General features: G+C 47.0%; 7 protein-coding genes across 7 annotated transcripts; 6 read left to right on the top strand and 1 right to left on the bottom strand.

Annotated features, from left to right (window-relative positions):
• Positions 1 to 188: 188 nt before the first annotated feature.
• PAAG_01603 (cytochrome b2) lies at positions 189 to 1,904 on the bottom strand (the record flags this gene model as incomplete). The annotated part of the gene is made up of 3 exons (XM_002796549.2): positions 189 to 1,289; positions 1,385 to 1,698; positions 1,778 to 1,904. 3 exons carry the CDS (start codon positions 1,902 to 1,904, stop codon positions 189 to 191), a joined length of 1,542 nt encoding a protein of 513 aa, XP_002796595.1.
• Positions 1,905 to 5,115: 3,211 nt separating this feature from the next.
• On the top strand, positions 5,116 to 6,109 carry PAAG_01602 (ras-like GTP-binding protein; the record flags this gene model as incomplete). The annotated part of the gene is made up of 2 exons (XM_002796548.2): positions 5,116 to 5,161; positions 5,220 to 6,109. The coding sequence occupies 2 exons, from the start codon at positions 5,116 to 5,118 to the stop codon at positions 6,107 to 6,109; spliced, it is 936 nt and encodes a 311-aa protein (XP_002796594.1).
• A 3,901-nt stretch (positions 6,110 to 10,010) lies between these two features.
• Positions 10,011 to 11,950, top strand: PAAG_11316 (hypothetical protein; the record flags this gene model as incomplete). Its single annotated transcript, XM_015846986.1, has 2 exons — positions 10,011 to 10,059; positions 10,212 to 11,950. 2 exons carry the CDS (start codon positions 10,011 to 10,013, stop codon positions 11,948 to 11,950), a joined length of 1,788 nt encoding a protein of 595 aa, XP_015703408.1.
• Positions 11,951 to 12,649: 699 nt separating this feature from the next.
• On the top strand, positions 12,650 to 16,437 carry PAAG_11315 (hypothetical protein; the record flags this gene model as incomplete). Its single annotated transcript, XM_015846985.1, has 5 exons — positions 12,650 to 12,658; positions 12,730 to 13,156; positions 13,237 to 15,033; positions 15,059 to 16,307; positions 16,395 to 16,437. 5 exons carry the CDS (start codon positions 12,650 to 12,652, stop codon positions 16,435 to 16,437), a joined length of 3,525 nt encoding a protein of 1,174 aa, XP_015703407.1.
• Positions 16,438 to 17,070: 633 nt separating this feature from the next.
• Positions 17,071 to 17,757, top strand: PAAG_01600 (N-acetyltransferase ats1; the record flags this gene model as incomplete). Its single annotated transcript, XM_015844393.1, has 2 exons — positions 17,071 to 17,110; positions 17,258 to 17,757. The coding sequence occupies 2 exons, from the start codon at positions 17,071 to 17,073 to the stop codon at positions 17,755 to 17,757; spliced, it is 540 nt and encodes a 179-aa protein (XP_015701301.1).
• A 785-nt stretch (positions 17,758 to 18,542) lies between these two features.
• Positions 18,543 to 21,106, top strand: PAAG_01599 (hypothetical protein; the record flags this gene model as incomplete). Its single annotated transcript, XM_015844392.1, has 4 exons — positions 18,543 to 18,627; positions 18,719 to 18,872; positions 18,965 to 19,691; positions 19,763 to 21,106. 4 exons carry the CDS (start codon positions 18,543 to 18,545, stop codon positions 21,104 to 21,106), a joined length of 2,310 nt encoding a protein of 769 aa, XP_015701300.1.
• Positions 21,107 to 22,457: 1,351 nt separating this feature from the next.
• Positions 22,458 to 23,218, top strand: PAAG_01598 (hypothetical protein; the record flags this gene model as incomplete). The annotated part of the gene is made up of 2 exons (XM_015844391.1): positions 22,458 to 22,556; positions 23,045 to 23,218. 2 exons carry the CDS (start codon positions 22,458 to 22,460, stop codon positions 23,216 to 23,218), a joined length of 273 nt encoding a protein of 90 aa, XP_015701299.1.
• Between the last annotated feature and the right edge of the window lie 615 nt (positions 23,219 to 23,833).

Genomic DNA, 23,833 nt, shown 5'->3' with positions numbered 1-23,833 from the left:
ATATCAATATTTATAAGAAATGTGTGTGTGTGTGTGTGTGTCTGTATATAGAGCTCTATACAATTTCTGCATCCAATAGTTTCTATCAATGCAAAGATGCAGTATGTACAACATAATCAACAAAGTATGCAACGCAATGCAAAACAGAGAGATCTAACACCATCAACTCACATCATTTAAAACACCAATCATAACTTCGACTTCTCAGCTGGAGGAGGTAGTCTCTCCGACGGCAACACCAGCGATTCATAAACCCCCATCCCCAACGAATCCACCGGATTCGGCACACTTCTCACAGCCAATCCCTTCGTATCAACGAGGTCCGGACAGAGCTGCTCAATACTCGAACAACCAATCAACCGCATATTCATCACCAACTCATCCTTCAACAACTGCATCGCCCGCTCAACACCAGGTACCCCATAGGCACTCATAGCATACAAAAACGGCCGCCCAATCCCTACACCTTTGGCCCCCAAACACAACGCCTTAAGAATATCCGTCCCCCTCCGCACTCCACCATCAATATAAACCTCAATGCGATCCTGCCAGCCACGTCTGCGCAGCTCAGGCATGACATCTGCCAACAGCTCGATGGACGAGGGAGAAAAGTCCAACTGCCTCCCGCCGTGATTGGAGAGAACGACGGCGGGTATCCCAGCTTCCACCGCGCGGAGCACGTCGTCGACTCGCTGTACGCCCTTGATGACTATGGGCATGGTGGTGATGGACTGGAACCAGGGGATGTCTGCCCAGCTAAGGGAGGGGTCAATGAAGGAGGAAATAGCGCGGGCGGCACCCTGGGAGCGGTCAACTGAGGACTCCGAGTTGGCGTCTGAGGCCTGCACGTCTGATCCCCTGTCAGAGAACTTGGTGCGCATATCTTTCTCCCGGCGGCCGAGCTGCGGGGCGTCGACGGTGATGAATAGAGCTTTGCAGCCGCGTTTTTCGGCATGTTGGACGATGCGCTTTGTGATGCCGCGGTCCTTGTTGACGTAGAGTTGGAGCCATTGGATCTGGTTGGGCCCGCGGGCGTCGACGATTTCATCGAAGGAGCAAGAGGCTAGGGTTGGGATCATTTGGATGATGTTGTGGGTGTTTGCGGCGCGGGTGAGGCAAACTTCACCTTCTGGGTGGCCGAGTTTACCCAGTGCGGCGGCGGTGACGTAGAAAGGGGCAGAGACTGGGGTGCCTAGCATGGTGGAGGTGATGTCTACGTTTTGGACGTCGACTAGGACGCGAGGGCGGAACCAGATTTTGTGGAAGGCGGAGTGGTTTTCGCGGAGAGACTGTGGTTTTCTCTTTGTGTTAGAGGTTTTATATATGTATTGATATACATACAGACAGTTGGTTATAGCTGGAGCGTATGGAGTGGGAGACTGACTATTTCATCGTCAGCGCCGCTAGAGTAATATGCCCAAGCGGACTTCTTCAAGATACGACGTGCGACAGCCTCGAAATCTAGTAGATTGTAGCATTGTTCCAGCAATGGCATGCGTTGTATTCGCAATTGGCGCTCTTCCTCTTCTGGATCTACAGCTTTGTCTTCCTGCATGACGGTGTCCATTGCCACGGGGCCCAGGTGTTTTGAAGGGTCGAGGTACTTGTCAAGTGTGTCTGAAGGGTGGATGGGCTCGAATTCTTCCGTGGCATCTTTGCCGGCATATTTAAGGATAATTTTCTGACCGCCAGGGTGTTCTATATTTTGGTTAGCCGGTTAGAAGTGATACTTCTTTCTTGAGGGAGTTGAATAGGGGGGGATTATATATGTAGATACCGGGTAGAAAGTCTGTGACGTCGTATGCCTTGCCATGGACGATGACCCAGCAAGAATCCTTGGAGTTATGCTTCTGTATTTCTGGTCCCGTAAGAAGTTTTCCCTTGTGCTTCTCGTCTCCAGGCATTGCAGCGAGAGGATAGAGGGAGCAATGGTAGCTCCAAGCTTAGGATAAATTACTATGTAGCAGTGGTATAGGATTGTACGTTGGTTAGCCGGAAGAGGGAGTGAAAGGATATTTTCGGGATTAATATATCAGAGGGAAACGAATCTAAATGGAGAAGGGCTGGGTTTTATTCCCGAGCCATATATATTCTACTTGGGTCTTTCGTGCGAGAGAGAGAGATTTGGCATATAATGTAAGCGCAGAGGATGGGTTAATGTGGAGGCGGCAGTGGGAACAGGACTCCGCCCATTTAACCGTGTCATTAACAGATTGCCGAGCACAAGCTACCTTGGAAGCTATCACCAAGTAACTGTGCGGAGAACTATTTCCGTGACTACCCATGGATAAAAGCATACGCAGTCGGAGATAACCCAACTCCATAATAGGTATGGGGTGGGGTGGTGTTTTAACAAACCTGTATCCTTGGACCCACCCAATAACTAGGATCTATTTTTGAAAAGCCAATGATGACTAACAATGACATAAAATAGTTGTTGCTAACGTAAATAACTAGCTAATTCATCGTCTTTTCGCTATATTACCTAATCGTTCAGCCACTAGAGATCCAGCTTTTAATAAGAACAAAGTTCCATTTACTGCTGCTGGTGAATGTATGATGTCATGAATGTTAAAGAGTTTTGACAATGTACAATTCTTCTCAATTTAATAGACAGGTAACTAGTTTAACTAAATCTAAGTAATTCATTTAGTTAAATTCTAGTTTACTTAGTTAACTAAAGCTAGTAATTAGCTGAGGCAAGTCAGTCGATTTCTATTAAATTTGAGTAACTTAAGGACTGTTTAAGTTATTAACTAACCAAGTTAGAGGAAGTGTGATTGAAAATCTTCCTAACATAGACAGCATTTTAAGGGCCTACCTTGATTGCCCATGTCCAACCAATATCATACCATTTTTGCTCCTTGCTATATTTATTTCGAACCTTGGATGAAACCTCGGGAGGTCGATCATGTCGATCAGTAATCATATTCTGTTAGGCACACGTTGCCCGGGCAGCAGCCCCACCAAACGTGATTAGTGTATATAAATCGTCCAGCTAGCCTTTCATCCGAAGCCGAGATCAACCATCCCACAGGTTATAGCCCGGATAGCACGTTTTGGTGGAAGAACACCATTTTTAGCCAGATTTCATTATGTATGATAGCAATTGGATGAGTTCGACGTCGATTCTCAAAAGAAGACCCTTTTGTGCATAATTGACGAATTCCGCTGGAATACTGTCTGCAGCGAAGAGCGATCGCCTTCTTGAAGGAATCAATCTTTTGACCTCAATGAGTAGATTGCCCCCTGCTCCACATTCTGAACGAAAGAGAAGCCTACGTTCTCATTCAAAGGCCAAAGACTCCATCCCCCCGGTGTACGAAGAAGAGTACCACCAGGATCCGGTTGAGTCCAGCTCAGGAGACAAAAGGACAAACTGAATACACACTGGCAGAGGAAGACCACACAGGATGGAGAGAGCAGTTCAAGCTGTGATACGGGCAAACAGACCATATGTGATGAATTAGAAGGAGGGAATTCAACTCTTATGTCTCCTTCTATGCCTATCCTCAATGCCAATGAAAATGATCATCAAGACCACAGCTGATCTACTTGCATTTTTGCCAGCAAATGATGACTGCGTGAGAGAACACTCAAATCAAGGAAGGAGGCTTCACAAAGCAGCGTTATCAACATGGTGTAGGCTGCCCACGGTATCTTTCAGTGAAATTGAGACCAGACATCACCCGCGCAGCTTCCCTTCTGGCGCAAAACAATGCTGCCTCTACCCCAAAGGCATGTAAGGCATTACTTCCATATCATACAATATTTGAAAGGAACAAATGATCTCATGGGCTACACAGATTCTGATTGAATTGAATCTCTTAATGACAATCAAAAATCTATGTCTGGAGACATCTTTAAGCTTCATCCAAGCAACCCTGCGTTTCTTTGAGATCTAATGATGCTGGATATGGGCTTCATCACAGCAAACCCCCTGTCAATTAGAGCAGATAATAAGGGTTTGATCGATTTCAAATGGACTACCTGACACCATGGAGAAATTGCGATGCCTCTGAGGAGGAAATCCATCGGTTCGAGCACCTGGCCCCTGGCAGAAATCACAGCGCGCGGTAAGCATATTGACACTCGTTTCCACTATTTTCGTACGCAGCTGCATGAAGGGGTGATTTCCATTGATTGCACTTCCACGGAGGACATGGCAGCAGACGGTCTTACGAAACCTTTGAGCACACTGGCATTTAAACGCTTTATCAACTTACTAGGGGCTTTCATATGAAAAATAATCAAGACTAGTTGGATCTAGCATGTTTCGGTTGGATTCTAGGATAACTCAGCTAGCTCTTGATACGCGGAGGAATCCATCTCTCGCATGTTGGTGCGGGCGGGGGTGTTGGGCATACGTTGCCTGGGCAGCCGCCCTACCGTACGTGAATAGTGTAATATAGATAGTCTAGCTAGCCTTTCATCCGAAGACCTGCCCCAATTCAACCCTAACCCTAACCCTGTTTCCTGTTTTGAAGTCGCCGGGCTGAATCGGGAGAAATGTTTATCCCCGCAGGAGCCGCATCAGCTTTTCCTCATCGTCTCTCGTTGTGTACTTTTTCAACTACAACATCTATTAACAAGCATACGAATACTAAACGCTCGGGTGGGGAGTTCTAGGGCAAATGCTGGTTAAATTGGACTCTAACGGATGTCCCATTCCATCTCAAAATTCTCCTTCACGTGCGGGTTATCCCACCACGTGGACAGGACTGAGGTCTTCTCTATGATGACCCGCTAACCTCCTCGGGTGACTTGACTCTATTACTGAGACGGTCACGCCGCCTAACCTCAGCCCGGTCTCTCGCTGTGTCTATCTGCCTGTCTGCCTCCCTGCCTGCCTGCTTACTATATTACCTTAGCTACTAGACCTCTCTCGCTGGACATTACTCACCGCAGTCTCTCAAAATACCCAAAATAGATAGATACTGATTTACTCGTTCACTTACACGTCCTTTGATCCCAACCAGCTTTCCCTGGCTCCCTCCACCAAACAAACTCTCTCGATAATTCCCCCCACAATAACATGTCCTCTCCCTGCTCTTTCCTTCCGTCTCTTCTGCCGTGCTGAACACTATTCGGCCTTGAAAGCTTCCCTCCCTAGCTATGAGCTCCAGTCTCGAGGCCAAAATCGTCGTCCTAGGCGCCCAAGGTAAGAAGGTGTTTTTGTATTACCTTTCACTACTTGCGTACTAACTCGACTCCTTCAGGCGTGGGGAAGACCTCTCTCGTCCAACGTTACGTGAAAAATGCATTCAACCCCGCTACAACAGCTTCCACCGTTGGTGCTTCCTTTGTCACAAAACGTGTCCTCGACACCACCTCCGACACCGTCGTACGCCTGCAGATCTGGGACACCGCGGGCCAGGAACGCTTCCGTAGCATTTCCCGTCTCTACTACCGGGGCGCCAACGCCGGCCTGCTCTGCTATGATATCACAGACGAGAACAGCTTCCAGGAAATGGCCGGTTGGCTAGTCGAGCTGAAACAGAACCTAGGCGAGGACTCTCCCATCGTCATCCACGTCGTCGGCACGAAATCCGACATCGTGGCCGACGACCCCAATCTCCGCAAAGTCCCCTTTGAACGCACCATCGCCTACGTCGCTGAGCAACTTTACCCCTCCCAAGCTTCGACTCCACCACCCAGTTCCGGCCTGGGAATGCTCGGTCCCTCCACCTTTGGCACCTCAAACTCCAATCATAACCATAACCATAATCATAACCAAGCCTCCGGCCCTGAAAGCAAGCGGAGCAGCGGCTTCTGGGGCCAAGATATCGGATGGGACTGCTGCCACGAGATCAGTGCTAAGGATGGTGAGGGCATCGAGGAGGTATTCCGCGTCATTACGCGGAAACTTGTCGAGCAGCGGAACAAAAAGGTAGAGGCCGATGCTGCAAATCGGGACGGCTGGAGTGGTGCTGAACGGATACCGCCACGTATGGAGGGCGGCGTGTCCGACGGGCACGGCAGCGTTCGCGGCGGAACGACTGACAAGCGTCGGAGCTGGCTTGGGTTCCCGCCCGGTCTGGTCCTGGGCGAGGAGCCCGTTCATGTCCAAGTGGGTTCGATGCAGAATAAGCAGAGGAGATGTTGCTGAGCTCGCTCCGTTTTGTCCTTCGTGATGCAGCTGGTAGTACAGTAGTTTTCCTTTTTCTACTTATTAATTTTTCTCCTTGTTGGTTCCTTTTTTGCGCAATTACGAAGGTTGCGACCTGTTATGTTATGCTTGCCCTGCTTGCTTTGTTTTAGCTGCCCATAGATGGTATGCTCTCCCGCCTCTCTCATTCCGCTGAACGCCGGACGCCGCGAAATGAGAGTTTGCCATTTCCGTCTGTTACGTGCATTCCCCACATATCTGATGCATTTACACTGGATGTTTCTTCGTCTCTTCTTCCGTGTTTTTGCCTTTTTCCTTCGAATATCACATGTCCCTTCCGTTCTACCATTGTGTTTTATTATCACCCGTTTTCCCTTTTTTTTCTTTCTCACGTTATTCGACTGTTTTTCGGGTGATCGTAATTTCCTTTGCTCATAGGCGTTGCGTTGCCTGCGGATTTTCTATCCCCATTGTTTTAACCCGCTGTGCTTCAGGAGCGTGTAGGGCTTCGGATTGTTTCCATGAGGTTTTACTGGTGTCTGTTGTTACGGGCCACGGAGTGATGCACCTGTAATGTCTAGGTGTCATGGCACGGCAATTGGTAGAAAATTAATGTGAAATGTATTTTTACGTTGCCTGGGTTTTCCCAATGTGGTTTTCTTGTTCTCGATCAATATTTCCATGTGGTCGTTGTGGCTAACTCCCCATCAATCCCTTTGTGCAAAGGGGCAGTTGGCACATTCGACTATTCCAATCAACTGGCATACATGAGCTATGGATCCTTCTAGATATGCATATTAATCCTTTCCTCGTCATAAGCTTGCAGTTGCAGCACGAAGTGTTTTGTTGGCAAGTCTACTGCGTTCAAGCTCAAATGTCACCCCGCGAATCTGAGAGTTTCCCCTCCCCTACCCCCTCCGCCCTCATGCACGAAAGTTAGTTCTTGCACGACTAACTGCCGGCAAAGGTGATGTACAGTACATGTTCTTTGGATCTAACTGCAGTTTCAAATCTCGGGCGAGGTATGCATGTCCATCCCAACATTTAGCTTTGGTACATCAATGATATCCATGTTATATCTCGACGTTATTCGATTCCAGAACTTTGTATATCACACTGGAGAAACACGAGAGAATGATCTGACTACCTGTATTTCTCTATGGAGGAGATGTTTTATCCTTGTTGCCGCGTAGGGACAGGAGCGGCAATGGCTGTGTTAGGCGGTTATTTAGTTCGAGTTGGCGCTTAAACCGCGCTAAGGAAGGGAGGACCCGCAACTTGAACAGCTAAACTCTCGGGGTTAATTAAATTTATATATTTTCTACTGTATCTGGGGTTTCCAAGGCGAGGAAAAGCTTAACACCCTGGTCTGGTTCCTGGGCACAAAACTGTGTCCCATCAAACCCCCCCGCTCTCTCAGATTGTCTTGAGTTTTAGTTCAAACCTTCCAAAAGGGATCAGTGAATGGAGCTCATACTCCATCCATACACGCTTTTGGACTACGTTTCTGCTCCCTATAATGGAGTAAGCTTTTGTTTTTCTCTCGTTGTTTAATTACCTGGGACAACGTACGCTGCCGTGTGCTGGTGGATCCTGACTGACAGTTGTAGAAATGATCTTTCTCTTACGCGATCTAGATAGATACTTTACCTCTGACCACAGAGAGTTAAGATATTGACGATATTCATGAAAAGGCTTAACTTCTTTTGTTGTTTCAAAGCAAAACTCTAATAACGATTGGCTTGCTGAGTTTAGGGCATTTCTTTTCGAATCTTTCTCCAAACTCAGGGTATCATTCTGGTATCCGGGGATCCGTATCGACTAAGAAAACACGGGATGAATGGCGAGTCTCGAAATTCCGGGTCTTAACTCCCATGTTGTCTGGCTGTGTATTCTGATATCCTTGCCTTGCTAGGGTTTGTTCAGTCCAGCTTCGCGACTTTACGTTCTGTACGATCTCCTGTCCAGTTTTTTATCGGCTGCGACAAGTGAAAATGTCCTTGGTGTTGACACTAGTCTTTCAAGAAGATATGATTGTGGTGTTTAAGAAACTACCATATTGACCTGAGATTCGAGAGGGGCGGATTCAATATCGGAATGTTGAAGTTCGAAAAACTTTTCGTTTTCGTTTGACCCTTTTTTGAAACCTACAGATCTCTGAGCAAGCCAAGATCCGCTCGAGCTTTATCTGTAAATGCATACTCCAAAAACCCGGAATTTGAAGAAATATATTTTCTTTGTTGAGGAGACCACAAAGCACAAAGAAAAATGGCCATAACCCTAACAAAGAACGTACGCTGATACCCTGGGGGCGGCTAGGACCTCGCGAAGGTAAACAATCACAGAGAATGGTTTGAGACTGAATTTTCACTGGAATTTAGAGGAGTTTGTGTTGAGCCCCATCCCTACCATCTAAAACATGCTTGAAAGCTGTCAGTCCGGGGCAAATCTGGTTGCAGGTCGCTTGATGGTTTGCATCCGTAGAGGGACAAGTTGAGGTTCACCCTTAACTAGCTATCTCTAAAGCATCTTCAGAAAATGGAGGCACAAGCAATCAAGACATTGTATTGTGAAGATGAAACATTCGTTCATCAGAACAGAAGAAGGAAAAAGAACAAGAAGAAAGGCTTTAAAAGCAGGTTTACAAAAATACCTCATGGTTTTAAGCATGGGTCTCCCTGGTCTCTTTACGATGTTGGCTTGAGAAACAGACCACATTTGCCCCAGGAAATGCTTTTCATCGTTAACTAAATAAATAGCTGTTTGTTGCTGCTTGGCTCCAAGGCTCCCCTCCAACAACTCCACCCCCGCTCACCCCATAACTTTGATCTTCCAACTGGATTACAAGGTCAAACCCTCCAGCCAAGGTCCAGGTGATCTCAATGCACGGTTGGGGAATTGCAACACCCCGTCCATACACATATTGTAGACGAGCAGTTAAAATTGCCAAGGATGCTTAGCCAGACGCATTCCGCAAACGATCAAGCTACAGGTCTGCGACATGAATGTTAAACTAGTTTTGAGTTAACCCTTGCTAAGGAACTGATGATAACTATACAGGCGTTGACCTCCCATGAACCCAGCAATAATCACCCCAGAAAGACAGAAGAAGCTGAGACCAGGGTTCTCTCTCTCTCTCTCTCCCCTTTCAACCTTGTTACTTGTGTGTCCTTGATTCAAATTATGGGGCTACCTTTGTCAAAGGCGTTTAAGCCACAGAAGGTTTTATCCCTCTGGTCAATCAGCAAGTGCCGGCTGGGCTACATTTTACCAGAGCAGGGGACCCGCCGAGGGGAGTTAAATAACAATGAGATTCGTCCGCAATAATGAGAATGGGAATCGCAGGATAGGTTCTGTGATATCTCCGTCAATTTTCCGCCCGTGTTGGTTTCTTCCATAGATACCCCACTCAACCTTTTGAAGTACCTTTAGTTAACCACAGGAAAGGGCAAGGGTTTTCATTAGCCACCATTTGCTGAATCTCGGGATCCAAATAATTGGGCTGATCTCTTCCTCCGGATTTATGCTGCGCTTAACAATTTGCTTTCGCCAGCCTCCTCCAAAGAATTGATGCATTGCATCATTCCTTTCGTTTGTCCCATTTGTCCCATTTTATGTGTTCCTGCTACTGCATCCGGTATTTTGATCGCGTTTTCACCAGATTCTCGTCTGTCAAGACCTGAGGCTTGATGCCTTGAACTGTTATCCAAGCCTTCTGACATCCTTTGGCCTCGAGTCTTTTCAGCAAGTTTGCATGTATGCTTCTCTTCCAACGGCAGACCTTGAGTTGTACTTTTCGAGACCACTTCGTTTCCCCCTCTCTTACTTCTCCAACACTCTCTCTAGTAACTCGACTTTGGCCATTAGAAAATCCCTCGCATGAGGAGTCCCGGTACAACAAATGACGTCGCAACCCGAGATGCTTCCTGTAGTGGACTACATTTCTGCAGGTATATATATTGCTCATCATTCCCCCCCCCAGCGGTTTCTTTGTCCCACTCTCTCAACACCCCACCTACCTCTCCTTTTTCTATTTTAATTATTTCATTTTTGGATTGGGTCAATTTACCGCTTTGCACCTATACTGACAGATCCAACATAGTTGTGACTGCTTATCTGGATGCTTCAAATTTGGTCGGGCACATTAAGCAACACAGCAACCGACAGTTGTCTAAAGATGCTCTGGCAAGCTTGGAAAACTCCCTCGCCCTCGGACCCCCCATAGTACAAGGCCAATATGGTTTAGATGTCAAGGCTATTGGCCAAACATATGAGGACGGGGATGAGACCGCTCGAGAAAATATGAAGCTAATTCTGGGAAATCTGCAAGATACCTTGCTTGTCGGGCTCAAGCGGACTTTGATGGGCAATCTCGATTTGGACTTTGACACCTTGCAAGCATCCTCCGACAACGGTCGGATTGGCTCGATAATCTGCTTGAGCCAGTTGGGTAAACGCCTCGGACCCAGCATTTCGAATCCAAATTTGTCGATCATTTCCACCCCTGAACATGGAGCCGTGGAAACCCCATCCCACAATGACTTGTCAAATCCGGAATCTTCACAAAGCTCAGTAGCGCAAAGCGCATTCTCTGGAGATGCAAGAAGCCATTCTGCATCTTCCCGCTCGCCAACCACGGAGTCGGAAAATATGTCAACCCCTTCTGATATCGCCAATCCAATGATTCCGGAAGGAAGTGTCAGCTCTTCTGCCCATCGGCGATCCCTTCGCTTTAGGTCGAAACCACCCGTTGAGCTACCAGCCAATGAAATCGACACGATTGATTGGGACCCCGAGCTGTGCATTGCAAATAGAAACAATGTGACTCAATGCCCCATATTGACAGTAAGGGAAGCTAGTGATGAACTGGAGGATCTATATAGTGTTGATGCAATGGCACCAGAATCCCTAGGCCCAAGGAGTTTCCCCTTTGAAGACCAGAAGGAGTTCCATCGTCTAAAGAACGAATCTCGGCATAATAATTGGCGCAAAGAAGTTAATAATACGCTTGAATATCCCCTGCAAACTCAACCTGGCAGATTACCATCTGCTCCCGCACCAAATGTGTGGGGGTTTGGACATCTCTACTCGTCCCCGCCAGGCGATATGCCTAGATCCATTTTTTTGTCGACCCCGAAATCCAATAATTTTCTACAACACAGGCGACGACCAGAATGCCCGCCAAGATCTCCCAGCACGAGCACATCTACCATCGAAAACGACTCTCCTCCTAATTTCTATCTACCCAGCGAAGAGAACAACTTTGCCGGCTTCTGCAAAGGCGCATGGAGAATGCAAACAGGAATGGGGAAAGCGATACGATCCGAGCAACGGCCGTCGGGGATGTTTTCGCAAGACCTCTTCTGGCGCTGTACCAAATGCAATTTCGAAGGTCCCACGGACCTCTTCTCCGATAACCTTCCAACCACAATGATGCAGGCACCCAGCTTCTCCTGCACCACTCCTCTCGACAAACCATCCCGCTCCTTTGACCAGCGCGTCCGCGTCCATCAGGAGACGGGCATCCGATACCGCTGGGCGTTCCTAGCCAAATCGCATGTCTTTTGCCGGAAAGTCCCACCAATCACTGACGGGTCGACATGTAGCTATGGCTGCATATACTGTTGCACTGAGCAGCGGAGTTCTGCGCCCGTATTTGGGAATGTTAACTCGTTTATGAAGCATTTGCGGACACACGATGGAAGCTATATGCGTGGACATACCAAGGCGCCGGACCAGGAGTTGCTAAACCGAACGAAATGTATTATGGGTAGGGCAGCGCGTGACTGGGAGGAGTTTGATATTAACATTCCGCCATTTGTGGCGGAGGTCCAGGGGTAGTTTATGGGAGGATTATGTTGGTGTTAATGATTGTGAGAATTTAATGATATCCCGATGATATCCCGCCCTGCGTTGCTTTCTTTTCTCTCTCCCCTTCTTTTTCTTTTTGGGAGGGTGGGGGGGGTTTCTTTATTACGGACCATTTTCATGAGCATTCCAATATTTTGCTATCTATTGTACTCTATTAGATCATCTCTCCCTCTCTCCCTTGCTTAATTTTGACCGTACATCTTGTCGAGTATCTTTGCGATTATAACTACTTTGGCTTGATGCGTTCCCTGCTTCTTTATAATTTGTACCTTTTGTTAACAATTTGACACCAGACAATTTGTTGTGTCTAATTTCATGTACTCTACTTTGAATGGACTCAATTTTACTCCACTCCGGACAAATGAATCTTTTCATCCAATATACCTACCCATTGTTGTTGGAATATCTCACTCAAGCTTAAGGCGTCAAGGAGAACCTTGCAAATGCTTGGCGCCACCTTGTCTGGTAACTCAAGCTAACTCAGCACAGGGTCCAGACCGACACAACCAACCGTATACATACCCTTCCAAGTTCCAACAACAGATGAATTAAGACACAACTAGATTTAATTCACAATCCTTTCCTTCTACATCTCATTATCTACTATATAATTCGGAACTCGTACCCTCTTATTTGCTGGCAGAATCACCTCCACACGAGGTCACGGCTATGTTCCAGGTACGCTGTGACATTTTCACCGCAACCCCCAGATTTGTACAAATCCGTTCTGACCACCTTTTACATAACAGCGAATCAAGGGAGCCATAGATTCTCGCATTGCAGAAGAGCAGGCTCGACAAAAATTAGCCCAGGAGGCTCACTCCCTTTCTCGACCTAACTCCAGCACCCGTCGTTCCAACATAAGAGCCGATTCCCGCACCGCAAGGCTAAAACGGGAGAATAGTTTTCCAGCGAAAAGCCCCGATCCCGCTGAGTTTGACGTGGAGTTTGTTGTGGGCGATGACGATTCGTCCACTAGGACCAACACACCTGTTCAAATGCAAGAAACAAGCGGAGATGTGAAAGCTTCCGGAGACAAGGAAGGGGCGGGCGAGAGGGGACGAGAGTCTGCGCGTCCATCAGATGCGATACCGGGGGAAACCACACAGACGGAGTTGCCAACCGAAGTGAGGGTGAAGCTACGGAGGCTGGATAAGCTGGAAGGGAGATATCAAGGTTCGTGTGGGCATCTGCTGCTCAGTGCTTTGTGCTTTCTTGGTTGGCTAAATATAATTCCTTTTGGGAATCATCTACAGAACTGCTAAAAGCGTACCGAATTGCGCACGCACGTGTGCTCTCTATTGAGCCCTTTGAAGCCTCCCTACGCGAGAATACCCCGTTAACTTCAATAAGTGACCCTAAGGCGTTAACGGAGTATCTAAATCAGATTAGTTTGAAAGGTGATATGGTGCTAGATGAGTTGAAGAGGGTTACTCCTGAAAGAGATGAATATAGAAGGAAACTTTTAGAGGCCGAGAAATCAGCCCGTGATGCTCAGGAGGAGGTGGCTCGCCTGAAAGCGCGCAGTGTTTCCTCTGATGAGAAGGGTTCCGTACAAGATGAAGAGATGAATGGCGGCAGGACGCTACCCACAGTCGACACCTCATTTGTTCCTGCAGAAAGCAACTCGTTCGCAAATCCACAGAAATCCCCAACTTTCTCGACAGCCGCTCGCGCCTCTATTCCTGGCCTATCATTGTTTTCACCGAAAACGAAAGCAGTAACATCGCCGCCTCTTGTGGAAGCGAGTGAAGAGTTCTTCTCTTTCGATAATGAAATACCACGTTTAGAATTGGAGCTGAACAAACGACAAGAGGAGGTTGACACTTTGAAAGCGGAGGTTAAAACTCTTAAGGGGGATCTATCTGTTGCGCGCGAGTCAACAGAAAGCATGGCACAGAGCTTGGAATTGGCCACCCGAGAACTGACGGGGCTGAAGGAGGCGAAAGATCGATATGAGGCGGATCTGGAAGGTCAGCGGAAAACACTTGAAGAGCAGATTTCTGGTCTGAAAGACAAGCTTTCCGTGGCGGAGACAGACCTGGAGAAATCAAGTGTTGTCATGGAGCAGCTACAGACTCAGCTGGATGAAAAGAATAAAGAGTTGACACAGACTAGTCAAAAGAAAGATGATGAAAGTTCAAAAGTAGCCGCTGCAGAGGAACAGAAGACTTCCGGTGAAAAGCGGTTGAGTTTATTACAAGACATTGTCACGAACCTCAAGTCGCAGCTAAAAGACGCAGAAAATACTATATCGGTTTTGAAGGCTGAGATTTCTTCCAAAGATGCTGAGGCAAAAGACATTCAGAAGATTGTGGCCTTCGTTGATGGCGGTCTCAAGGGCAATCAAACATGGCAAGTCGCCAAGCAGCGTATATCAGATGGGCAAACTGCCAATTTTGATGATCTTCGGAATAGCTTCATTGTAAGCGACGAACAACCAAACATCCCTTATCAACAGGTTCCTCCTGCGACTAAGGGTGCGAAAAAGAAAAACAAGAAGAAGAAGAAGAAAGGTGGGAAAGGTGGCGCGGAGGAATCTTCTGAAATTGCACAAACTCCAGCTATAGAAGTCCCTATTTCTGATAATACGGCTGCTGTTGCTGAACTTGAGAACAAGATTGTAAAACTAACTTCTCAACTTTCAGAGAAGGAGGCTGCCATTAACCGTCTAGATTCTAAACTTAAAGGAGAAGATGACCTACGAGAAGAAATTGATTCTTTACGAGATGACCTCCGTGATATCGGGCAGAGCTTTATGGAAGCAAAGGACAAGGTTAATGAACTCCAAACAGAAAAGCAGGCTCTTGAGAAAACAATCCAGGATTTGGAAAAGGAGTTGGTTGACCTACGCACCAACTCATCGTCCAGTTCTGCTGAAGCGGAGGGCGCACACAAGGATTTAGCCGCTGAATTCGAGGAGTTAAAGATAAAGGCGACAGCGTTGCAAACGGACCTGACTACTACTCAACAACTCGCAGCATCGCGTTTCAAAGATTTAACAGACCTCCGAGACACATTTCAAAAGCTCCAACCGGAATTGAGAACTCTCCGTACTGAATCAGCAGAACTTTAAAGCCTCGAAGGAAGAGCTCAAGAACAAAACCAACGATCTAAAACGGTTGGAAAGACGACATGAGGATGTTAGATCGGAAATGAAAAATCTGAGAGGCAAGATTGGGGAACAGGAAGCCGAAATCAAAGCTCTAAACCAAAAAGTTACGCAGGAGACGAAAACTCGAGTCAAGGCAGAGCAAGCATTGGATGTGGCACAGTCTGACCTACGCTACTCTGAGAGCAAAAAGCAGGAGGCTATTGAAACAAATGAGAAAACAACCAGACTTCTCTCAAAGACGCAAGAAGAGCTCAGGTCGTCGCGGACAAGGCTCCGGGAAGTTGAAGAGCAGGTAACACAGCTAAACAGAGACATCGAAAACTTACGAGATGAAATTCAATTAAAGACTGCGCAGTACGCCAGTGCGCAAAGCCTCATGAACAGCATGCGTGACCAAACGTCTGAGATGGCAATGCAAGTAAAGGAAGCCCGCGAACGCTGCGAGAGCCTTGAAGAAGAGCTCGCCGATGCCCATCGCCTACTCTCCGAACGGACACGAGAGGGCGAAACGATGCGACGGCTACTATCAGACGTCGAGATGCGGGCAGATGCCAAGGTTCGCGATTTTAAGGAGCGTCTGGAAGCAGCCATTGAAGAGCGTGACCGGGCAGAAGACGAAGCCAATCTTTCAGGGCGGAAACGTGCGAGGGAAATCGAAGAGCTGAAATCCAAAGCACGGGATATGGAGCGAGAATTGCGCCGTGCGGAGCAGGACAAGAGAGAACTGGAAGCCGAAACGGAGCGGTCGAAACGAGAGCTTGGCAATGTGCAAACGGCAATGACGGAGTTGCGCGATGCGCTTGGTGAGAGTGAGAATCAGGCGCGGGAGCTCGAGAAGGAGAAAATAGAACTGCGTCGTTCTGTCGAGGAAACGAACCAGCGGTTGGAAAAGCTGCGCAAAGCCAACAAGGCGCTTACGGACGAGGTCAAAGCGTTTCAGGCTAGCAAGCGGCTCGGGTTCGATTCGAATAATAGTTCTGGACGATCGCCACGATCTTCGCTGGATTCTGGAGTGCAGCAACATCGCCGCGGCGGTGGTAGTGTGGTCTCACCGTATTCGCGGGTGAGGAGTGTAACACCGACGGGACCGGGCGCGGGGTCGATTGACTATGTGTATTTAAAGAATGTGCTGTTGCAGTTTCTGGAGCAGAAGGATAAGAATTATCAGAAGCAGCTTATTCCGGTGTTAGGGATGTTGCTGCATTTCGATACGTATGTCTACCTTAAGCTGCGTCTTCTCCTTCCGCTCTCTGATATATTTACACAACTGCTAACTGTCATCTCTTCTGCGACGTGTAGGAATGATGAACAAAAATGGATGTCTGCGATCTCATCTAAATAGAATTGGTACTTTTTATATCTGACCTCAAATCGATGGAACTTCATTGGGTCTACGACATAGTCATTGCAATGAGTGGATATGATATGCGGGTGCAATTGTTAGATTTCACAACCATGTGCTAGGCGTTAATTTTCATGTCACCATTAGCTATCATACCACCAGTTATTATTATATTTTTAAGCTTCCTGGACCCTATTGAAACGACAATAGAAAACGGTCCAATTGGAAAAGCTTTTATGCTTGTTGTTCCTATTTAACTATCAATTGTGCTACAACTAAAGGATACATTTGACGCCCCAACAACAGCTATGCCAGATAATGCAGCAAAACTGAGACTTAATATATCAAAACATCCAGTCACAAGTTTCCCTTTGGCGTGTATACAATAGCGAGTTTACGGCTGGCAAACTCCGGGCTCCCCCTGGCTGACTAATGCGGGCAAAACACCCTTCGACAACATCCAGCGCGGGGCAGTTTTTGCCACCAGCAGAAACAATTTATGGAGACAGATATATGTTCCTAATTCCAGAAAGCTGTATAAATAATATTTCGAATATTCCCATAAAATTAGTTTAGCACCATCCGCTGCTATCTCACACAATTGGCCCCCAGTCGAAATATCTTCCCCACACCATGATTGAACCACCCGTAATAAGGCTTGCGACTGAGGACGGTAAGGTCACCTGAATTCGTCCCATATATATGGCTTATAATATGCCGATTGATCCCAATACAACCCATCCACACCTCTGCGTGTAATACAATTCAACCCTCGCGACAATACTAATATATCCCTTGTCAACCAATCCATCCAACTCAGACGTCCACATAATCCTCCAATTCATCCAAGAACTAGCCGCGTACGAAAACGCCTCTCACGAAGTCGAAGCAACCGTAGACTCACTACGCGCAACACTCTCCTTCCCTTCCTTCCCACCCAAATGTTCCGGCACCTACACCCTCCTCGTCAGCCCCCCGGCGACACCCGCACAGCCCCGCCCCCCACCCGCTGGCATGGCCCTCTACTTCTACAACTACTCAACCTGGCGGTCTGCGCCGGGGATCTATCTCGAAGACCTGTATGTGCAACCGGAGCATCGGGGGAAAGGGTACGGGCTGGCTCTGCTGCGGCGGCTGGCGGCGGAGATTTGTAAAGTTGGCGGGAAGAGGTTGGAGTGGAGCGTTCTGAGGTGGAATGAGCCTAGTATCAAGTTCTATACGAGTGAGAATGTGGGAGCCAAGCCGATGGAAGAGTGGATGAAGATGATGGTGGATGGAGAGGCGTTGGCTAAGCTGGCAGCTGCCGATCAGAGTCGGTGAAATGAGACGCATTTGACGTGGATAGTGCTGGATGCTGTAAAGCTACAGGGTTGTTCTCATTAGGGGCTCTTTTGGATCCTTGTTGCATTTATACAGGGATATTCCGAGGTAGGTTCATAGCTCCATGTAAATATGTCATCTCTGGACGTGTTTTCGGATTGATATGGCTGGGTTTTGGGAAATATTATGCTTTCAAATGGAAATATAGGTAACACAGTCTACCACCCAGTAGGGCTTCACATTGCCCTTACTGGGGGTTAACTTCTATCGTCTCAGGCTCCAGCTCCTAGAGACTGCTGATGGGCTCTTATCTCGGGAGCTATATTCTGAAGAGCTTGAGGAGCTCTGGCTCTCTCCGCTGAAAGTTGACCATAACTAACTGCCGACCTCGAAAGCAGAATAATATCCCATAGACACCAATGAATCTCTATAATCTGCTGATCTTCCTCTTCACCTTCAAGGAGTCTTCAATTGTTCCAACCCGCGGAATTATTCTCTAATTCTCTGATATAGGGCTCCATCCACCAAAACCCTAACCAGTCCCAATCGGGTTGCAGCGATCTTCCGATTCGACAATGACGTAACTGCGCGATCCCCGGGCGGGCTTGGTGCGGCTCTAGGCTGGAACTGGCAATTCCAACACAGACTTGAAAAGAGCTTCACCTAACGTCACCGCAAAGCATCTTCGAAGCATCTTCTTCTAACCATCAGTGGACACTGCTCAGATACTCTCCTGCTATGCACCTCCAGTAGCCATATATACGCATTGCATATTCTAGCCCACCATGGGAGATGACGCTGCTCGCAGAAATGCTTTAACGGAGAATTTCGACGTGGACTATGTAGTTCTCTTCCGCTTTGCCAACGTTGGTTCGTGCTGTCACACTGTCGGTCCCGGTTTATATTAAAACAATGATTTGACTTTTAAGAAAAGCACCATAGCTGACGACGGAGCGATCAGACAAAAATGACGCTATACAGCAATTCAAGAAGCTCATCTCGGCTTTATCTGACGTCGGACTGCAGACTGAGGTACGTCCAGGAAAGGACTCCAGCCTTCTAATCTTTGTGAAGGCCAAGGAAAAGTTCATTGGTAAAGCTATCTACCGTTCCAGGTAAGCGAATCCCCCCCCATTGGATAGTCTTAGCCTGACCGCCATATATGCCGTTTCAACTTGGGTTCTTGCATTTTAACATTTCTTCACAGGGTGAAAGACTGGCTGCATGGTATACGCAATGCTCGGCCTGACCCCGATGCAAAGGGTTCATGTGTTCCGGAGACAGACGCAGAACGTCTTCTCATGGTCTACAATATGATCACCCTGCCCTCCAGCGAAGGTGGCGCAGGAATCACGCCTAAGCATGGCGAGTGGGATCATGTAGATTCAATCTTCCCTTTGCACGACAAACTCCTCAACAAGACGTGGTTAAAGTCCTGGAGCAGCAAGACCTTCCTCACCGTCGATGACCTTGATCAGATTCGGAATCATCACGGAGAAAAAATTGGCTTCTACTTTGCCTTTTTACAGTCATATTTTTCTTTCCTCATCTTTCCTGCTGCTTTTGGATTCGCTTGCTGGGTCCTCTTGGGCCATTTTCCCATCACCTATGCTACAGTGAACTGCCTTTCATGCGTTGTGTTTACTGAGCTATGGAAGCGGCAGGAAGGGGATCTCCGTATTCGCTGGCAGGTCAAGAATGTTTCTGAAATCCGCACCAAGAGGAGGGAGTTTAAGTATCTGTCTAAACGCATTGATCCTGTGACTGGCGAAGAAGTGCTGTTTTTCCCTAAAACAACACGGATAGGGAGACAACTTCTTCAAATCCCGTTTGCCATCGTTGCGATCCTTGCATTGGGAACGCTAATAGCAACCTGTTTCGCCATTGAGATTTTTATTTCTGAAGTATATGCCGGGCCATTTAAGTCATACCTAGTAGGTTTTACTAAAGACCCCCTTGTTCCGACAATGAGGTGTGAAATATCTCGCTTACACGGTAAAAACAGGTGTTCGTTCCCACAATCTTGCTCTCGCTATTCGTTCCTACAATCTCGACCCTCTTAACAAAGGTGGCCACGCGTCTTACCGACTACGAAAACTACGAGACCCAAGACGGCTACGACATGGCCCTGACGCATAAAATCTTCGTCCTTAACTTCATCACATCATACCTCCCAGTCTTGCTTACAGCCTTCGTCTACGTCCCATTCGGGAAAGTAATAGTACCGTACCTGGATATCTTCCATAAAACCGTCCCATTCGCATCGTCGTCATCGTCATCATCATCAGCGGACAAGAACCCGGCCCAAAATGCCGTAGTATCCTTCCAGATCAACCCATCCCGCCTCCGCAAGCAGGTCATCTACTTCACCGTCACCGCCCAAGTCGTCAACCAGGGCCTAGAAGTCGTCTTACCCTACATCAAGCGCAATCTCTTCCGCAAATACCAAGAATACACCGAGGAAAAGGCCGAAAAGAGCGGCTCATCCACACCCAAAGCAGCCTCCGCCAGCAGCAGTACCGCTGCAGCCATCCTGGAAGCCGCACCGGGCGAAGCCAAATTCCTCGCCCGCGTCCGCTCCGAGGCCCAGCTAAGCGACTACGACGTCTCCGCCGACTACCGTGAGATGGTCGTGCAGTTCGGCTACCTCTCTCTCGTCTCCGTCGTCTGGCCTCTCGTCCCGGTTTCATTCCTGATAAACAACTGGGTCGAGCTGCGATCGGACTTCGTGAAGATGTGCGTCGAGTGCCGGCGGCCCGTACCCCATCGCACAGACACTATTGGGTCCTGGGTGTCCTCGCTGGAGTTCCTGGCGTGGCTGGGCAGCATTACGAATGCGGCGTTGGTGTATCTGTTCTCGAATGACGGGGTGGGACCCGACGGGAGTCCGAGTCTGATTAAGGGGTGGGTGCTGCTGCTTGTCATCTTCTTCTCTGAGCATTTGTATTTGCTTGTGAGGATGGGGGTGCAGGTTGTTATTTCCAAGATTGAGACGCCGGCGACGAGGCAGGAGAAGGTGCAGCGTTTTTTGGTCAGGAAGCAGTATTTTGATGCGGTTGTGGCGGGGGAGGCGCAGGATGCTGCTACGGCTACGGCTGAGGCTGAGAAACAACATCGCCACTCGCAAGATGCCACCACCCGTGGGGATGAGGAGGGCCTGGCCCATGTTAGTACGAAGATCACGCGTGGGTCATTGGAGGAGGATGCGCGCAGGTTCAGCCAGCATGATTCGTCGCCGTCGGATTTGTTTTGGGGCAGGCAGCGGGGGTGGCGGGAGTCGAGCATTGTTGGGGAAGGAATTATTGACGCGGAGCTGAGCCTGAAGGCGGCGGAGAAAAAGGGGCAGTAGTTTATTTGTTGAGTGGGTAATGGGGGTTCATTTGAAGTATGGATTCCTCAGATTGAATTGGAAAAGGCGACCCCATGGGGCAAGGCAGATGAGACTGCTTTGCGCGTGATGGGATTACTCATGTTGTGATTTGAATTTTGCTATCTCGTTCTAGATTGATTTTCCAATTACTTTTCGCGGGGGTTTTTATTTATTTATTTATTTATTTATTTATTTTTATTTTTACAATGTTATTTCCTTCAGCCGGTGATTTTCCACTATTTCGTAACTGGCTAGGTCATGTATCACGCTTGAGGGGTTGATTTCGGTGTCTGTTTATTTTATTATCTCTTTATGGCATATATCACACATTATTATGACGATTTTCTTTTTGTTGCTTTACTGAGTAACATTGTGATCCCGGGCTTTTCTGAAATGTTGCAACTTCTCAGGCAGAGCGCAATTTTCTACTCTCACCTTTGAGAGCACCTTCATAACCATAATGTTTTTCCTGACAGTGATACTTGGGGGCGGGTTGCACCAGATGAAGTAGAATCCTTGTTAACCGGGCCCTAGTGGTTGATTTCATAATCAACCTCCGGTCGGACCCTCGCATACGAGGGTCCGCCACCTCAACGTGAAATATTTTCTTACATACTCTATTCCATCTTCAAAATTCAATAACCAGTCAACACATTGACTTCTTCATATATTTTAATAGAGAATAAGATCACAGAAGCTCTAGAATCCATAGCTGATGTTGAAAATCCTAATATTAGTGCATTGGCAAGAGAATTCAATGTTCCTTACTCACATTTGATCAATCATTTCCATGGCCCCTCCCTCACACCAAAAGAACTCCTGCTAACTGATTACTATCTTCTGGCTAGGAAAATCACTCTGTCAGTATATAGAAACACTAGATAAGATAGGCCTATCTCCCAATTGATCAATGATACTTGGTGCTGCCTGATTTGTCCTTGCAGAGAGTCATGGAAAATCTCATTGATCTTTCACCTGAGATTGGAGAACATTGAGTCAAAAGATTCATCAAATGTCATCCTGAATACAATATACAATGACAGAAGACCATTGACATGGCAAGGAAGCCAAACCATGAGCCATCATTCATACTTGATTGATTTAATCATTTTAAGGAGATAGTGGATAAGTTTGGAGTCCAACTCAAGTGATATCTACAACTTTGATGAAACAGGGTTCAGGATAGGAATTGGATGAGATCAGTGGATAGTGATGTGAGATCCTCAAAGACAAGACTTATGTTGGAAGCTCAAATAATAGAGAAAATCTTACAATCATTGAAGCAGTCTCAACAGATGGCTTCATCATCTCTTCTTTGTACATTCTCATCATGAAGCAGCTACAGGAGCACTGGACCAATGAGATTGAGAAGGATGTCATGATAGACATGGCAGACACTGGCTATAACAATGATCAAATCACTTTTTCAGTGGATTCAACACTTCCATCACTCTATGAAGAGTCACATCAAAGGATCTCATTATCTGCTTCTATTGGATGGCTTTGACTCCCACTGCACATATGAGTTCATGAATTATTGCAACAAGAATAACATCATCCCCTTCTATCTTATTTCACATACAAGTCATCTATTACAGCCTCTGGATGTAGGGGTTTTTTCAGGTGTTCAAGCATCATCATTCATTGGCAGTCAAAGAAGCAACAAGACATGGTTGTGAGAAGTTTACAAAAGTTGAATTCCTTCATGCCATCACCTCTATATGAAAGATGACATTCAGAATTAATACAATCAAGAGAGGATGAGAAGCAACAGGCCTGGTTCCATTCAATCCATCCATTGTCCTTAATAAATTATATGAGTTTGAGACAACTCCTATGAGTCCATCTACATCTGTTTCCATCAACTCCTTGACCTGGTATACTCCTTCAACTGTACATCAATTCAACTGATATAAGTGCAAATTGGAGGCTATGGAGGACATCAAAGACTCTGAATATATTCAAATTGGGCTAGAGAAGCTCTATAAGGGCAGTATCATGATGGTCAATACAGTGACTCTTCTGCAGGATGAGCTCTCAAAAACTGCCGCAGCCACTGCAGCTTGTGAACGCCGCCAGCAAGCATCCTGAAGAGTAGTACATAAGGGAGGGGTCATATCCGCATCTAATATACGCAAGATGACAGCCATTCATCAAAAGCTTGATAATCAGGAGGCACTAAAGAAGTTGCACTTGAAATGGAAGAAAGTTATGGTGGAACTTAAACAATATTGTAGAGACAAGGGTATTAATGTTAGAGCCACCAAATTCACTAGGAAGAGTCATAAATAGATTGTCTACTGCATAAGCAAGTTGTATTTAATGAATCTTTCTACATTCATTGATAAATTAATTTAATATCCTGGATAAAATAATTTTCACGTTGAGGTGGCGGACCCTCGTATGCGAGGGTCAGACCGGAGGTTGATTATGAAATCAACCACTAGGGCCCGGTTAGTGGATATGCTGGCTGGCTAGCAACCCACAGGGGCTCTCTCCTCCGCCTATTCTCCCCCCGTCAGAGCTTACCAATATTCTCATCGCAATGCGGTAGCTGCAAGGAGCGCAAACGCAGTCAAAATGTCCGACTTAGCCCACCTCTACATACAACCTTAGACCCGAAAAAGAGCTTTCTAAAAACCAAGAAAACCTATTTCTAAAAGGATGATAAGGTTTTTTTTTTTTTTTTTTTTTTTTTTTTTTTTT

This window comes from Paracoccidioides lutzii (assembly GCF_000150705.2).
Source record: "Paracoccidioides lutzii Pb01 unplaced genomic scaffold supercont2.3, whole genome shotgun sequence".
Lineage (NCBI taxonomy): Eukaryota > Fungi > Ascomycota > Eurotiomycetes > Onygenales > Ajellomycetaceae > Paracoccidioides > Paracoccidioides lutzii.
The sequence above is the reverse complement of the archived record's forward strand: the minus strand, read 5'-3'. Positions and strand labels throughout refer to the sequence as shown.